The sequence below is a fragment of the Ustilago hordei genome (assembly GCF_900519145.1).
Source record: "Ustilago hordei strain Uho2 genome assembly, contig: UHO2_contig_06, whole genome shotgun sequence".
Taxonomy (NCBI): domain Eukaryota; kingdom Fungi; phylum Basidiomycota; class Ustilaginomycetes; order Ustilaginales; family Ustilaginaceae; genus Ustilago; species Ustilago hordei.
The window spans coordinates 947,646-964,976 of NW_024545253.1; the positions used below are offsets into that span (position 1 = coordinate 947,646).

Consider the following 17,331-nt stretch of genomic DNA (forward strand, 5'->3'; position numbering starts at 1 on the left):
GGCGTCAAGCAGCTATGTCCTCACTGCAGGCGCCACCGAACTTTCCCTATCGTCGGCAAGAGCACAGCGGGTCTGAAACGATAGACCTTTTCGATGATGACACTGACTTCGCTGATGTGAAGCCATGCGCTTCTAGAGAACGACCTTCTCCTAAAAGAAGCACCGTAGAGGCTGAGCAACCCGCATCAGCCCCGAAGCGACCCCGCAGCAGCGAGCTACACCCATCTCCGGCATCTACGTCCAAACGAGATCCGCATCCAAGCCCCAGCGGCTCACTTCATCGGCCTGCATCTATGCGCAGCTCATCCCCGGTCCCGTCCTCGTCAGCCCATGATCCTTCCTATGATCACTACTCAGACGAAGAGCTGATGGACTTGTTCCGCAGCCACCAACAAATGTTCATGAATCGTGTACGGAGTTTCGATCAGCTGGAGCAAGGATGGCATGGAAAGGATGCTTGGTGCCGGTGGATCGATCACGCGGAGAGCATCAAACGCTTCCAGGACTTGCTTGCGAAGATCGCAGATGCCCTCTTGGGCCGTAACCCCGCTGGCGAGCCTTCTGCATCCCTATCCGTGAAACCATCCTCCGCCACCCGGCAGCCGACTACTCCTCTACCATCCAATCGACCTACCCCGGCATCTTCTCTTGACGGGCAAAACGGGCTTCCTGCTCAGTTAAGCTTCACCACCCGAGCCGAGTCTAGCTCCTTTCAAGTCGTTGGAGGGAACATCGTAACCGCGCCTAGCCGGGAGAATGCAACAGACGCAACAAACTCCGCTTCGTCCTCTTGGCTTCTTCCTGGACTAGCCTCAGCCGCCACCACTCCTTCAGACAAAAGTGTACAAAACCCAGCACCGCAAGACCCATTCGCCGCTCTGCATCCCGGTGTTCGCATCGTGAACAGCGACGATGACGAGGATTGGTCGTCGGTCTGCAGTCGTTCACCTGAAGCCGACCGCTTACCTCCCGCGAACCCAGGTGTGGCGCATTCAACCAGCGAGAGCGGGCCCACACCTATCGTCATTGACGACGCTGATAATTTTGAAGAGGAAGCCCCTGGCGGCACCGCTCGCAACGAGGTGCAAGTGCAGGACCTGGTCGACGATGTTTGTGATGACGAGGACGACGAAGACCTCCCTGCTGAAGTACAGATTGCAGAGCGAGGCCCTTCTTTGCAGAAACCCTTGACCAAGAAGGCGAGGCTACAGATGCCTACATATCCTTGGACTAGGAGCGTCTGGTACGAGTTGCGGCACAGATTCAAGTTGAAACTTTTTCGGGCGCATCAGCTCGAGGCGATCAACCACATCCTTAACGCAAGAGATGTCTTTGTACTCATGCCAACAGGCGGCGGTAAGTCGCTCTGCTACCAGCTTCCTGCCTGCGTAATGCAGGGTAAGACCGATGGCCTCACTGTTGTCGTGTCCCCGCTCCTTTCGCTCATTCAGGATCAGGTGCGGCACCTCATCTCTCTGAGAATTCCCGCCACGAAACTCACCGGAGACATGTCGTCAGCGGACAAGAACAAGGTGTGCCAAGCCGCTATCGCTGGCAATATACGACTGCTCTACCTAACGCCGGAGTACATTCGTCAGTCTGGACAGGCCAAGACCCTTTTCAATGACCTGTACCGACAGAAGAAGATCGCCCGTTTCATTGTCGACGAAGCCCATTGCGTCAGTCAATGGGGCCACGACTTTCGACCTCACTATACCGAGCTCGGCGAGCTGCGCCTAAGCTACCCGGACGTGCCTATCATGGCCCTGACCGCCACGGCTAATGCACGTGTCATCAAAGATGTTAAGGAGTGCCTGAGGATGAAGAATGTGGAACACATTTCGCAAAGCTTCAACCGACCGAATTTAGAGTACCAGGTGCGCAAAAAGCCTAAGACGAATGTGAAGGCGATGGAGGAGATCTCTAGTCTCATCCTGACATCTCACAAGGGGCAGTGCGGTATCATCTACTGCTTCAGCCGCGAGTCATGCGAGACAGTGGCTCACGATCTTAGCACCCAATATGGCATATCGGCGCACCACTACCATGCTAAGCTTAGCGCCGACGATCGCGCCATGGTGCAGCAACGATGGCAGAAGAACGAGTTTCAGGTCATCGTCGCCACCATCGCTTTCGGCATGGGTATCGATAAACCCGACGTACGGTTCGTCATACATCACTCGGTACCAAAGTCTCTCGAAGGCTACTATCAGGAGACGGGCAGAGCAGGACGCGATGGCAAACAATCTGTCTGCATTTTGTACTACAGCTTCGGCGACATCTCGAAGATGCGGTCGATGATCGAGAAAGAGGAGGGCAAGACACAAGAGGCAAAGGACCGGGCGCTCGAGTCGCTCGACCAGATCTCGCGTTTCTGCAAGAACGAGATCGATTGTCGCCGCGTTCAGGTCTTGCGCTACTTTGGCGAAGACTTCTCTCCCGAGGGATGCGCGAGCACGTGCGACAATTGCTGTCGCAAGACCGGATCTATCCGCACCGAGGACGTCTCCGAGCACGCAATCAAGGCCGTCAAGCTGGTCCAAGCCATCACAGGAAAGAGAAGCACCTGGACGCTGCCACACTGCGTTGACGTCTTCCACGGTAGCAAAGTCAAGAAGGTCCGCGAAGCAGGCCACGACAAGGCTGAGATGCACGGTGCTGGCTCAAAGCTACCCAAGGCTGAGATCCACCGACTCTTCGAGCATCTTGTCTCTGAGAAGGCCTTACGTCTCCGGGATGTACGAAACCGAGCAGGATTTAACACCAGCTACCTGCACGTCGGCGAACACGCTCACAAGGTCCTGAATGGGTCGAGGAAGGTGTATATGCAGTTCGAGACTGGGGCTTCGAATGCGGGGGCTGCAAAAGCCAAGAATCCCAGCAAGCAACCAAGGCAAGCAAGAGATGAGGACTTTGCCGAATACGACGAAGATGTTCACGACATCTCGAACGTCAGTCTCAGCCCTCAAGATGCTCGAGGCCAGCCGACAAGCGACACTGGAACCATCGAGGAGATCCCTGCTGAGATGTTTGACGAGGACTTTCACCCCGACGACGACACGGATGACGACGCGCCGCTTAATGCTACAAGCTGGTCTGCGAATGCCCGCAATACTCGCAACGGTGGGAACGCGCCCGCAGAAGAGGATGAAGGCGATTTCGAGATCGATGAGGGCAAGTCCACGGATGCGGTCGACTCTTGCTTTCGTGACTTGCAGAAGGTGGATGCAGACCTAGCACGAAAGGAGAACAGGTCTCAAGACTTCTTGGTCAATGTGAGTATCCTCTGGGATATGGCTGTCTTCAGGCCGAACAGCTTAGCTCTCGCGCGATCGATTCTGGAAAAGGAGAACGCAGAATTCACCAAGTATGCTCCATGCTACTTCGAGGTTTGCCAGCGTTATAACAGGACACCGGCTGTTGGAGGGTCGAATTTCGAAAGTGACTTTTGGGGAGGAACGTCACCGCCACAGCCACCGCGCTCACGGCCTGCGGCTCCATCTGCCCATAGCAGCTCAGGTACACCGCGGGGGAATCGGACAGCAGCGCCACGCAAGAGCGCTACTGTTGTTGCGGCCAATCTCGGTCGATTTATCTACGAAGAGGGTGATGCTGGAAGCAATCGGACGAAGGCAGCTGCAACGCCGAGAGGAACAAACCGCGCAACTCCACGCGTGTCGCCAAAGACGACGATCCTCAAGACTAGCACTGCTTCAAATGCGAATGGGAATGACAAACCAAAGCCGACCTCAGCAGCAGCGGCGCCTTTAAAGAGGCTCACGATGGCGCCTCCCGTCTTCAACGGTTCTGGTGTCGGCAGGCTGATGATCACGCCTATGCCACTCGATCCTTCGCAGAGAGCGGCGAATCGACCTCGTCCAAGCTAGATCGCTGGAAGACACCGGTTGGGCAGGTGCTGTCCAATATCCTCAACCAGCAGGCTCGTTTACAATTCTGCACTGTGCTTTGTCGTGATATGGGTCGCATCCGCATGCTTTATGTCCGTTTAGTCGAGTATCCTGCTTGCATCTCTCGATGTACAATAATCAGCAACCTCTCGCAATTGTATATCATCAGACAGCTCCTTGCGAGCACAGTATCACCATTTCTCTCAAAACCCAGATCTGACGTACCCTTTCACAATCAGAGTCGGTACACACACACACTAGAACCCAAGCCTTAACCCTAAGTCCGTTCCAGCACACAATTCGCTCGTATCATTGGTCAAACTGAGCAGCGGAAGGAAGGGAAGCAATGTATTACGAACGAACATGACGTAGTGTTGGTAGCGGGGTAGAAAAGATACAATGTCGACGATACTTGACAGCTTTATCTCTACACATATGTGTGCGATGTGTCTGTGATAAGGCTGATGTGCGAGAGCTTGAGATGCAGAGAAAGATTTGATGTGAAGAGGAGCATGGAGGACAAGTTTAGTTAATTTGAGCCCAAGCATTCTTCATCCAGTCCTGAGGCCAAAAGATTCTGCTGAAAGGGCTAGTAGCGGGACAATCAGCACCGTGGACTCCACATGGACAACCGTATTCTGTCGCTTCGAGGGTTCCCACTGCTTTGCAGGTTCTGTTTGCGGTGAGGCAAGAGTAAGCGTAGCGAGAACGTGGTGTAGCGAACGCAGATGAAACACCAACAAACAGCGAGTTGTAAGCAAGAGGCGTCCGTATATCGACGAGAGAAAAGCACATCCGTCAGTGCCTTCAGCCAGGAAAAGTGAGAGGAAAGGTTTGAGTATACATACCCATAGAAATCTGTTCGACGATCATCGCCAGAACCACAAGTTTCAGGACTGTTCCCCTGGGGAACGGCACAAGTGATTTCACCCTTTGCCCAATCTGGACCTACACCATCAGCGTATTGCTGACAGTTCCTTTTCCAGTTACATTCGTCTCCAACCCTCTGAGTTTTAGCTTCAACCACCATCATCAGGTTGCTAAAGAGGACGGCGAGAGTTAGGGCGAGAGCGAGGATTGGGATTCGGTTGAACATCTTGCTGACTACCCTGAAGGATTTAATATTGGTGGTGGTGATGCTAAGGGTTAGAAAGTTGTAGAGCGGAAGGAAGAGGGAGAGAGGGGTAATAAGGGGGCAGTACGAGGAAGGAAAAGATGAAAGGAAGGGCTACAGTGTGGGTTCGATGTGCTGTCAACTTCATTTGACCTTTTATCGTCCCACCGACGACTATCACAGCCCATGTCGCACAGCACAAGCACGATCGCGAGCTCGAGTAGCAAGCATTTAAAGAGAGAATCATATGATTGGCGCAGGAATGCCAAAAGAAAACAAAACATAAAGAACACGGAGGAAAAAGGTAGAACAAAGAAAAGTAATGTTACGGAGGAGATGGGGGGGAGAGGCCGCGCCCCAGAGAGGGACGATGATGGCGAAAGTGGGAGGGATCGTCTCGGAAATAAAGGGGGTCTATGCATCACCCGATGGCTGACGGAGATCCGTTCTGTTATGATAAGTCAAAAAGAAGCAAATCGTGAGCAACAAGATCCATGGCAACCGCAATTGCATTGTCAAGTGGCGGAAAACTCACCCATCAAGGCTCTGATGACCGGCAAGTTCAGCCAAAACAGTGGGATCCATGGGTATCACGCTTTTGCGTCGAATATGAGGAGACTCTTGCTTTCCAACTTGTTGTCGAGCCGTTTCTGGGAACTCTTTCTACCGTTGCAATGTCAACAAGAGATCGAAAACGAAGCAGGGTATTGTAAGACAAGACAAGAGGCGGAGAAAGGACAAGGGAGTCAGGCTCTGTGCTTGTTTGCCGAGCTTGCAGCTGGTGGTGGTGTGGGGTCGGCTGTTATAGAATCAACGTACCATATCGTCGACGCTATCTTCACCCGCTTGTTGTTCGGGTTCTTGCGCTGTCCCTTGTGCAACTCGATTGGCTTCGACATCGTCATATTCGGTTGTCGAGACTTCGCCGTCGATGCCTTGCTCCATCTGTTCGAACAGGCTCTCAGCACCAACAGCAGCAGAGTCAAAAGCATCCAAGTCATATGGGTTGACGCTCCCTGCCGGTGCTGCAGTCTCTTCCTTGAGAGAAGCGGGCATCTCGACTCCGATCGCCTTACTGTTCTTGATAGCAGTGTCGCGCAGCTTCTTCCATGCCTCTTCCCTGTCGTGGAGCTTCTGCTTCTCCATCTGGCGTTGCTGCTTGTACTCGTTTGTGCACATCTCGAACAGCGCTGGGTTGATCTCCATGAAGAGTTTGAGTGCGTTGTAGACGAGTCCGTGGATGGTGCGGTTCCAATGCGCTTTTGAGTTCTGGTAGAGAGCCGAGAAGACGATAGGCAAGATGACCTGAACGTTGTCGCCAATGAGATTGACAATGTATTCGTTATTCCAGAAGTAGAGAGCACGCTCGGCGACCTGGAAGTGTTGGCTGTTGATGCATCGCTGAAGCTGCTGGAAGAGGGGCACTTCGATCTTGACAAACTCGGAGGGCTCGATCACATCCAAGATTTCCTCAACTTCGTTGAGGAACATGACTTCCTTAGGCGAGTTGACCTTGGGCCAGTATCGCAATAGGCCAAGAAGCACCTCTTCTGTCAAGGAGCTGTCCTTCTCCAAGAATTGAACGACACAGTAGGCAAGCTGTGGGTGATAGAGCGCCAAACTCTTGACCTTGTGGAGTGGGATGAGGACCCGTGTCAAGAAGGTCTTGTGCTCCTCTTTGAGTGGTAGCGCGAAGCCGTTGATGATGGACCCAAGAATCTCGAGCAACTCTGCAATGCCATTGTGACGTTCTGTCTCGTAGATGAACTGGAAGAAGACATTGTTGATAGATCGTCGAATGAAAGCTCGGAGGTTGAGAAACTTTCCATAGATGCGATGGAGCGTCGTCTTCAAAAAGTCACGTTCGCGTGGGTCTTCGCTGTCGAAGAGCTCGAGCAGTTGCAAGACAAAGTGATGGTCGATGAACTTCTTGGCAATGTTGGTGTTGAAGTCGGGGCTCTCGACGAAGCGGAGGAAGAACTCGTAGACAATCTGAAGATGCGGCCATGCGAGCTCGAGGACTGGCTCGTCCTCTTCTGGGTCGAATGCGTCTCCGATTGGGTTGACTTGTGGTGGGATGGAGCGGAACAAGTTGGCGGAGAACATGGCGACAACTTCTGGGTAGATCTCGTCTGTGATGACTTTGCGGTTGGTGGTGATGTAATCGAGCATCTCGTGGAGAGTAGCAGCTTTGATCTGTTTGCCTTCGAGCTCTTGACTGGCATCGTTGAAGTCGAATACAAGCGAGCATTGTCTGAGCTTCCTTACAAACAGCTCGGCTCGATCGGCAGGCACAACCTCTGTTGGTCAGGATGAGAGACAAAAGGAAGGGTGAATGGTGAGCAAGTGGCAGAAGGAGGGAAGAGAGAAGGGCTGGAGAGAGGATGTGAACATACCGTTGAAGTGGGGCAGCTTTTCGAGCTCGACCTTTTCTGTGACGTGGAAACGAGAACTCCTCTGCTTGCGTGGTGGGGTCTTGGCGGTGATGGGGATGGTATCCTTGGGACCGGCGGTGGAAGGAACACCACGCATGCGGTTGAGGGTTCCGGCTTTGGGAGGAGTGGCGAGCTCAGAAGCAGCAATGCCGGTGCTGCTCAAGGAAGCCATAGCAGCGCCTGGCGGAGGAGGGGAACCTGGAGAGCCTGTGTGATGGAAAGGGGTGATGGAAGAAGAGGGCTGAGAGGTGGTTGCAACAGAGTGTGGAATGGGATCCGCAGGCATCTCTGAAGAAACTACAACGACGGGGGGAGCAGGCGGCGTCTTGTCAGCCAAATGATTCGCACCGGTTGGGGGGAATCTTCTTTCAGGCGTACCTTGACCAGGAGGATAAGCAGGGTTGTTGAAAGGTGCATGTGCTGAGCCAGCAGAGCCTCTCGAGTTGTTGAGCGAGTTGGAAGAACTCGAGGCTGAACTGGAAGCATCCTTGTTGCTGTTATTTGACTTGAGCGAGCCCTGGTAGGCTGGAGTGGAGGGGACAGTGCCGCCCTTGGGAGGAGGTACGGGAACGGTGCCTCCACCTGCCGAGCTGTTGCGGTTGCCGTTGGTGTCATTTGATTTTGAACGCGAAAGGTTCTGTTGAGAGTGGATTAAGAGAAATGGTGGAGATGGGCGTTGCATGCAAATGATGGTGGCGAGGAGTAGTCGATGCGAAGTGGAGAGAGATCAGCGGGAGGAGAGGCAAAAGAGAAAGAAAGAAGGAGAGGGTCAGTAAGATTGTCAGCATCGAGGAAGTTTTGCCGATGATGTCGTTTCCAGCGAGGCTCGACAGCGATGGACTTGGTGATGCACATACCATAGCTTTCTTGAGACCCTTCATTGTGACGATGTTGTTGTTGAACGGGAGGGCGGTGATTGATGCTGGGTGTGATTGTTCGATGGCAGGGGGGGCTAAAGATGAGGAATCTGCGGTTCAAGTCGATCAAAGCAGATCACGACGCAAAGAATGATGCTGGATGGATGGGGTTTGCAGGCTGAGGGCAGGCTATGATGCGTGTGCGATGACGGGCCTTGAAATGTGCTTGTGATGGATTCCGTATCAGCGCTTTGAAATGATAGTCGCTGAGAGAGTGTAGGTGGACCGAGATGCCAAGTTGGTGCAGACTTTGTTGCTGGCGATCAGAAGAATCTAAAGAATCTAACTCTAGCGGACTGCGTTCGCGAGAGGTTGCGATGCTGAAGCTGAGCGTATCAAAGGCGAGGAGCGAAGAGAAGAGTGCTATGATGGACGTGACGGAGACGACTCTCGTGTGTGTGTGTGTGTGTGTGTGTGTGTGTGTGTGTGTGTGTATGTGTGTATGTATGTGTGTTTGTGTGTATGTGCGTGTGTGTATATGTGTGTCTGTAGGTTGCAAGGATGTGTCGACGGCCGAGCTTCGAGGCGTGCGCTTTGTCGAATGCTTAGACACAGCGAGTGTCGTCAAGCGGCGTAATATGGGAAGCCGAAAGCGATGACGAAGAAATGCCGGGGCGATGAGACAATGCTGTGGCTGAAGGTATGTTGGGTGTGAGTATGATGGTGAGAGCGAGGATTGGACTGATCTGAGTTGGAGATGAGTTGGAGATTCAACTCAGAAGTGTAAATTGTGACAATCTCGATAACGGAGCGCGAGATGAGCACCAACAGTCGACCACACAGGCAGCGATTGAGAGACAGTCGCTGAGAGACAGAGAAGGGATGCCCTCTTGGAACTTGGCGAGAGCGGACGTGTGCGAGACAGAAGTGCCATTCGAGCAGCAGCAAACAGGCAGAAGCTCGTCCCTCAAGCCAACCAGCCCAATTTCGAAAGGCCTGGCTTGACCACCACAGCAATAGAGAGAGAGAGAGAGAGGAAGGCTGTGGGCCAGTCTCAACTTCGAGTTCAATTCAAAGCCGCGTATTTTTGGAGCAGCACGGCGCGATCAGACGGCGAGTCGAGTCTCTCTCTCTCTCTGAAACGAACCTTCTTTGGGAAAAGGCTTCGGACCACACTGCAGCTCTGTCTCTCTCGAGATGCCTCTCGATGCACTGACCAACGCGTCCGCCTCTCTCTCTCCAAAAAGAACACTTTGAAATCTCTAAAATTCCTCAACTTCAAACCGGCATAGTGGATACAGAAAGCGCGAATAGGGACTGCTCACAAATCGTATTTCATCTCTCAGGCGTCCTTTCGAAAGACCGCGTGTGTGCCCAAGTCAACGGTCAGAGCAGCAACAGCAGCTTCGGAATGCCCGTTTTCCGACTTTGACGGTTTACAACCTCAAACACACGCGCGCGCTGCCAAACTGTGTGAGCGTGTGTAAGATTCACACTTGTCAAGCTGTCAAGCAGTTGTTCGAATTCCTGAATCAGGTCGAGTCGAGCCTAAACCAACACCTGAGCAATGCACTCGTTGCCGTCGCCTCGATCCGCCAACTTCTCGGCAGCAGCATAGGGGCCATCCATTTCATCCATTTCCATGACCATTTCCATGACCATTTCCATGACCATTTCCATGACCATTTCCATGACCATTTCCATGACCATTTCATGGCTAACAAGCTCGGCTTCGGCTAAGCAAAAGTCACTCAGTCATGTCGCTTGTCTCCTAGCAAGTTTGATTCTCTCAAACAGTGTCATAGTTAGGCACGGCTGCTAAGAACGCCTCAGACCCTTCAGATCACGTTTGCCGATGCTCAGTCTGTGAGCTAAGTTAGCCCTTGTCGCAGTCACGGCTCTTTCCGATCTATCGATCGCTTGATATTTTGTCTCTCTGTTCTCGGCTTCAGCCGAAGCAGAATACTCGAGATGCTTAGGTCTCGCTACAGAGGCCTCGATGCGCCGACGCTGAGCGTGTACATACAGCCTTTTACAGAAGAGAGCAACAACAGGGCCTAGGGTTGCCTTTTTTATCCCTTCATCCGACTCGCTTTTGCAGCTTGGCTGCTTCTTCGCTCTCTAATCTGCTTCAGTAAAGATCTTGCTCTTTCGCACACGCCGATCCGCGACTCAGCCAATTCTCACTCGGATCATCGATATCGCACTCTCATGAGCTTGATTCTCCTTGTCTTTGGTTTGATCACTGACATTACAAGCGGCAGGCATAAACTTGAACGATCACCTTGCCAGCATGCTACACACCAGGGAACAGCTTGCCGTTGAGCTCGTCGACCATCTTGCGTGTTCTGCTCGGCACAAAGGATCGACAGAATAATATAGTCCTTGTCAGCAGCTGATCTCACTTTGTACAGAACGATCGGTCTGACTTTGCACTTACACCACCGCCGTGTTTTCTGCACCAGGCAGATCACTGTGGATACAGATCGAGAAGGGCTTACACTTTCCCTCATTCTCATCATGTCCAAACTCGGGCATCTTGACCTCACCTCCTCCTTGTGCAAAGTTGCTGCCCGTTTCGGCTACCTTTCGCGCTCGCTCAGCGCTCTCTTCTGGCGTAATCTTCTTGCTCTGCGCCGGAGGGATCAGAGCTCCTTCTTTGCTGTACTCGATGTCGACGAAAAGCTCGGGCACGAAAGGGATACCCAGCTCCTTTGCTACCTCTTCATGTACCGTACCTCCCAGCCCATCTGAAAGAGATCGAGGAGGATTCAATAGCGTAAGCATCCTAGATCGAGCACCGTGCTGAGACCCCTTGGCAAAGCACTTACAGATAGGAACGCTCAAAGGCTTGATAGCTTTGTATGCCGCTACGCAGTGCTTTCGAGAGTTCTTGAGGTAGAAGTACAACGCTCCATGAGGCTGTACAATAGCATCAAAGCGTCATCGCTCCGTCAGCTTCAGGCGTCACAAATGAGCCACCGACCTTCCCTCTTGCGCCTCAGCCTGCCTTACCTTGACGTGATTCAGAGCAACACCTTCCAGATCACAGAACCCTTTCAGAGCGCCGACCTGGTATGTGATGATATCCGCAACCTCCTCCTCGGTCATTTCCATACGACGGCGGCCTGGTTGATACTCGAACAAAGATAGACCAAAGGACAAGTCAGGAGGAGCGTCCCCTTTTCCTTCTGATTCCACTTTACCGGCACTTACCGAATCCTGTCAGGTCTGGAAACCCGGGATGCGCGCCGACCGCCACATTGTACTTCTTGGCGAGCTTGACAGCTATCGATGGAGGCGGTCAGACGATCCAAACCAGTGGTCAGTGTCTTGTGTTGCACCTACCACAGCGTTGCTTCTTCCAACTCACTCTTGTGCAACGTCACAGGATCAGAAGCATGAAATCCGCAAGCCACGTTGGCCACATCAATGTGTTTCATGATCTCTTCGTCAGGTCCTAGCTGCCAACGTCCGAAGGCTTCGCCCATGTCCGAGTTGATCTGCAGCAACAACAACAACAACACAAAGCTCGGTCTTTGTCAGTAGGATCACTCGAGGGAAGAAACTCGAGGGAAGAAACTCGAAGGAACTTGTTGACACTCTTACCTCAATCTTTCGAGGCAATGACTTCGCCGACATGTTGGTCTTCTTCAGTTCGTCAGCGCTGATGTGCAGTCTTGAGGTGAAGACGAGGAGCTGTTGTTGATGTTATGATCAACAGATGGGAAGGGAAGGTTGCTCAGGTGAGTCCAGCGAGGTTTGTGCGCTGTTTGAGATGCGCTCTTCGACGCCGAGATATCTTTGTCTTTGCTGCGGAAGCGTAGTCAAGTTGACCGACCGCGTCCTTCCCTTTTGCTCCAGCGCAAATCTACCCGCTGCTCGTTTTTGTGGGGTAAGTTATACACACCCGCAGCGGACCTTTGCGTTCGGCCACTTCAGGGCGCAAAGTATCGCTCGGTCAAGCGTCAATACGATGAAGGCCCGCAGCTACTTTCGCACATGGAATCGCATCAACAAAACGACATCGAGGGGCGCACAAAGCAGAAGTCGGTGGCCTGTGCATCTCTTATTCCACATACTAGGCACGGGTTGTTGTCAGGCACGATAAGCTCATGTGGCCATTTATGTGCCTTCGGTTACACAAGAGGACAAAGTCGACCCTTGCAAGGTCTCCTGACACCTGACCTTCGTTCTCAAGCTCGGCGTTTGCGGCTGCCCTTTGCCTCTTGGCCTCGCGGGTCAACCTTTGGTGGGCTCGCTTCTTCCCTTCTCTCTCTTCAGTATCACTGCTATCTTGCATCAGCGTGCTAGCCACCAACAGATAGCCTTTGGTATATAGCTCACCTCCGTCCACTAGTATTCGTCGAACACTAGCATACAACACCTCAACAACCGCTTCTCAAACATGGCTAGCGTTGTAGCAGAGGGCTTCACCGCCAGCCAGCCACGATTCCAGCCCCAAGCACTCCGAAAGGTGCTCATCGCCAACCGCGGCGAGATCGCATTACGTCTGGTGAGTGCAATTCGGTATGTCATGAAACTTGGTTCTTGAGCTCAGCGCTGACCTCTGATATATCCGACTTGTTCTCTCACACTCTTCGGTTTGCTGCTGCCGTAGATTCGCACATGCAAAGCGCTTGGCCTGCCCACCGTTTCAGTCTACACAAACGACGATGCAGCTGCACCTCATGCCTCGGCTGCGGACGAAGCCTTCTTGCTAGAAGGCAAAGAGTCTGACGGCAAGGGCTATCTCGACCAGCAAGCCATCATTGATATCTGCAAAAGGACTGGCGCCAACTGCATACTTCCCGGCTATGGCTTCCTGTCCGAGAACCCCGGTTTTGCCAAACTCGTCGAGTCAAACGATGGTCTAATCTTTGCCGGTCCACGCAGCGAGACAATCAACTCTTTCGGCTTGAAGCATCAAGCTCGTGCTCTGGCTGAAAAGGCTGGCGTCCCTTGCGTTCCTGGTACCAACCTCCTCAAAAGTGCCGACGAGGCTCTTCAGGCTGCCGAAAAGATCACCTACCCTGTCATCCTCAAGAGCACAGCTGGCGGTGGAGGTCTGGGTCTCCAAGTCTGCAAATCTTCCGCAGAGCTCAAGAGTGCTTTCGACAAGATCACATCGCGAGGAAAGGCGCTCTTCGGTGACGCTTCCGTCTTTCTCGAGAAGTACGTCGAAAAGGGTCGCCACGTCGAGGTACAAGTCTTCGGTAATGGTCAAGGACAAGCGATCCACTTTGGCGAGCGCGAGTGCAGTATTCAACGTAGACACCAGAAGGTCATCGAAGAGTGTCCCTCGCCTTTCGTCCACAAGACACCAGGATTGCGTGAGAAGGTCGCCTCGTGCGCAGTAGCTCTGGCAGAGTCAGCCAAGTACAGAAGCGCAGGAACCGTCGAGATGCTCGTTGATGATGACACAGCTAGCTTCTACTTTCTCGAGGTCAATGCTCGTCTTCAGGTCGAGCATTGCGTCACCGAGCTGTGCTACGATATTGACCTTGTTGCGCTCATGCTGATGCAGGCCGATGCTGAGTTGAATGGGAAGGGTGGCATTCCTGCCGAGACGCTCAATCCTTGGCAGAAGGAGGGCCCCAAAGGAGTAGCCATCGAAGCTCGTCTCTATGCCGAGAACCCGATCCGCGACTATGCGCCCACGCCAGGTCTGCTTCAGTACATCGAATACGCGACCGGTAATGTGAAGCATCCTAGGATTGATGGATGGGTCTCGAGCGGCACCAAGGTATCAGCATCGTATGATCCAATGCTGTCAAAGATCTGCGTCTGGGGCGAGTCACGGGATGCAGCCATCACAGATATGAGCACCCTGCTCAACAAGTCCAAGGTGCAAGGCACACCCACCAACCTCGGCCTACTGCGTGCAATCACAGCGTCGAAACTCTTTGCTACTGGCAAAACACTCACCTCCTTTTTGACGCCGGCTTCTGGCTTCAAGTATCAGCCCTGCGCTTTCGAGGTGATCACTGGCGGTATCAGCACAACGGTGCAAGATCACAACGGACGCAAGGGCGTCGGTCATGGTGTACCCGAAGCTGGTGCCATGGACCCACTTTCCCTGCAAGTTGCCAACCTCATCGTCGGCAACCCTGCTGGAACTGAAGCGCTTGAAATCACTCTCTCTGGACCCGAGCTACTGTTCCATGCTGGTGCCGTCGTTGCTCTTGCAGGTGCCGAGATGGACATGACTCTCGATGGCAAGCCTGTGGAATGCTACACACGCATTGTCGTGCAAGCAGGATCCAAGCTCAAGATCACCAAAGTCGCAGATGGCGCAGCTGGCTGTCGATCCTACCTGGCTATCCGAGGTGGGTTGCCAGAGGTGGCGATCTATCTGAACTCCAAGTCGACTTGCCCTTCGCTGGCACTCGGTGGTTACCAAGGACGAGCTCTATTGGCGGGTGACACGCTCGAGATGGATCCTGCGACCAGCGAGCTTGCTTCTAGCGGCAAGGTTCAGCCTTACAGCTTGCCCAAAGATGCACGTCTCACGAAGCTATTCGATGAGAGCAACAGTGACTATGGTTGGCCGCTGCTGTGCATGGCAGGACCCTTCGATGACGATGGCTTTCTCACGACCAAAGACCGTCAGAAGCTGTATGGAACATTGTGGAAAGTTTCACACCAGGCCAGTCGTACTGGTATTCGTCTCGAAGGTCCACGATACAAGTGGGCTCGCAAGGATGGAGGAGAAGGTGGCTCTCATCCGAGTAACGTGCTCGAGTTCGGCTACTCTTCGCGCGGTATCAACATGAACGGTGACGTACCCGTCATCCTTGGCCGTGACGGTCCTGATCTTGGCGGTTTGCTCATCTCTAACACCATCATCTCGAGCGAGTGGAGAGATGGGCAAATGAAGCCGAGCGACAAGCTTCGTTTCGTCGCCGTCACTTACGATCAAGCCCGCGAGATCAGCGATCGTGTGGAGAAGTACTTGAGTCAGATCAAGAACGCTGTTGATGGCCGGGGAGAGGTCGAGCCTCTGTCTATGCAAGTGGTTGATCATCTTTACGCGAAAGGCGACTTTAGTCAGTCCAACTCGATCCTCGCAAGTATTGACGAGGTCGCGGGTGAAAGGCCCATGGTTAAGATCCGCTCTGCTGGTGATAGGTTCATCGTGATCGAGTATGGCGATATGACTGCAGACATCATCAATCGATGCAGGATTGAGCTGCTTGTTCGAGAACTAGTCAAGACCAAGTCGACTTCTGGTATTGTCAATCTCAACCCCAATTTGCGCAGTGTCACGATCCAGATTGATCCGGCCAAGGTCAACGATCTTCAGGGGTTGGTCAACTGGCTTGCGGAGCTAGAGACCAAAATCCCAAACGCAAAGGATGTCAAGATCCCCACACGAGAGTTTACGCTGCCGGTCACGTTCGAGGATCGAGAGGTGAAGTTGTCGGTGCAGAAGTACATGGAGCTTGTGCGATCCAAGGCGGTGTACTTGCCGGACAACAGCGAGTACCTTGCGGAAGCAAACGGGTATAAAAGCACTCGAGAGGTGGAAGAAGCTGTCGTGGGCTGCCGTCAGCTTGCCGTCTCTGTAGGTTTCTTCATGGGGACGCCGATCTTGCTACCTCTGGACCCACGCAAACGTATGCGATGCCAGAAGTACAACCCCACTCGACTCACCACCCCAGCCGGTGCATTGGGTCACGGAGGCAGTTGTTTCGCCATCTATCCCGTCAGTTGTCCCGGTGGATACGCTTTACTTGGGCGCACTCTCCCCTGCTGGTCGACGTTTGGTGATAAGCCAGGCTTCAAACCCACCCAGCCCTACCTATTCGAAAACTTTGACACTATTCAATTCGAAAAGGTGGACCAAGCGTCCTACGATCAAGCTCTCCGAGAGTTCGACGCAGGCATCTACAAATGGAAAGTCAAAGAAACTGTCTTCGATGTTGCCGAACAATCGCAATTCCTAGAATCGATCAAAGAAGCAACGGAAGAATTCAGAAAACAACAAGCTGTCTCCCTAAAGAAAGCCGAAGAGAAAGAAGAAAAACTCTTTGCAGAATGGCAACAAGAAGTGCAAGAAGCAGAAAAACGTAAAGCTGCAGGCCAAACTTCTGGCGATGGCCAACCAGCTACTCTTGAAGACTTTGCTCATGGTAAGCACCAACCCGCCTATCTGCCTACCTTGAATTGAGATGAAGGATGTTTTACTGACCCGAACTCTTCTTCTTAACTCATTTGTAGATGCGTCGGCTATTCCAATCACCTCTGGTCTAGCCGCGAATGTATGGAAAGTTCTAGCGAAGAAGGGTGATAAAGTGGAATCAGGGCAGAAGGTTGCGATCTTGGAAGCGATGAAGATGGAAATCGACGTAGTAGCTCCTGATGGATGTAAGACGATTAAGGCGGTCCTCAAGCCGCCTGGAAGTAGTGTCAATCCTGGTGATGCGATTTTGGTTGCTGGATCCGAGTAAGACCTTCCTTTGTATTCCTGATGTACATTATCATGGTTCAGTTCGAAGCAACACGACTGGTGCGTGTGCGAAAGTCGGGTTGAGAGGGTGTAAGGGAGCTTGTGTACGAGCAACAAGGTGAGCAAGACAGAGGCCTCTAGCACAGCGCGGAATCCAGATCCTTTGTCTCAAAGGAGAGGAGAGAGCACAGGCATCCCGAACTTGTTTGACTCGGCACGACAATTGAGAGTGTTCCAGGGGTTGATACAAGTGAATAATGTCATTTGATAAAGAAAAAAATGATACAAGATGAAACAGAGTTAAAAGGTATGAAAGTGAAAGGTCGAAGGGCCATTGCCGCATCTTCTTGCAGTTGGCTAGCTCCTTCTTTTGGCCTGTGTAGCGGTCGTACGCCATCTGTTGGGCAAATGTTGGTAAATGCTTGGTCGGCAAGGATTACTCGGTATCGGCAATCAACGCCAAAATCATCCTGTACAAGTAATAGAAGAAGCTGACCAAATAGAAACCTAGCTTGATAAAGCACTGTTTCTTGTGTGCCGAGAGTGTTCTGAAGATCTCTGTAGC

At 52.7% G+C, this 17,331-nt stretch overlaps 5 protein-coding genes across 5 annotated transcripts; 2 read left to right on the plus strand and 3 right to left on the minus strand.

The window, feature by feature from the left end:
* Positions 1-14: 14 nt before the first annotated feature.
* Positions 15-3,887, plus strand: UHO2_03756 (uncharacterized protein; the record flags this gene model as incomplete). Its single annotated transcript, XM_041554362.1, has 1 exon — positions 15-3,887. The coding sequence occupies one exon, from the start codon at positions 15-17 to the stop codon at positions 3,885-3,887; it is 3,873 nt and encodes a 1,290-aa protein (XP_041410296.1).
* A 546-nt stretch (positions 3,888-4,433) lies between these two features.
* On the minus strand, positions 4,434-5,004 carry UHO2_03757 (uncharacterized protein; the record flags this gene model as incomplete). Its single annotated transcript, XM_041554363.1, has 2 exons — positions 4,434-4,581; positions 4,757-5,004. The coding sequence occupies 2 exons, from the start codon at positions 5,002-5,004 to the stop codon at positions 4,434-4,436; spliced, it is 396 nt and encodes a 131-aa protein (XP_041410297.1).
* Positions 5,005-5,832: 828 nt separating this feature from the next.
* UHO2_03758 (uncharacterized protein) lies at positions 5,833-8,338 on the minus strand (the record flags this gene model as incomplete). Its single annotated transcript, XM_041554364.1, has 3 exons — positions 5,833-7,322; positions 7,419-8,094; positions 8,315-8,338. The coding sequence occupies 3 exons, from the start codon at positions 8,336-8,338 to the stop codon at positions 5,833-5,835; spliced, it is 2,190 nt and encodes a 729-aa protein (XP_041410298.1).
* A 2,272-nt stretch (positions 8,339-10,610) lies between these two features.
* Positions 10,611-11,956, minus strand: UHO2_03759 (uncharacterized protein; the record flags this gene model as incomplete). The annotated part of the gene is made up of 7 exons (XM_041554365.1): positions 10,611-10,662; positions 10,755-11,064; positions 11,146-11,236; positions 11,330-11,442; positions 11,531-11,602; positions 11,688-11,817; positions 11,924-11,956. The coding sequence occupies 7 exons, from the start codon at positions 11,954-11,956 to the stop codon at positions 10,611-10,613; spliced, it is 801 nt and encodes a 266-aa protein (XP_041410299.1).
* Positions 11,957-12,722: 766 nt separating this feature from the next.
* Positions 12,723-16,767, plus strand: UHO2_03760 (putative methylcrotonoyl-CoA carboxylase biotin carboxylase chain; the record flags this gene model as incomplete). The annotated part of the gene is made up of 3 exons (XM_041554366.1): positions 12,723-12,830; positions 12,936-16,449; positions 16,538-16,767. 3 exons carry the CDS (start codon positions 12,723-12,725, stop codon positions 16,765-16,767), a joined length of 3,852 nt encoding a protein of 1,283 aa, XP_041410300.1.
* Between the last annotated feature and the right edge of the window lie 564 nt (positions 16,768-17,331).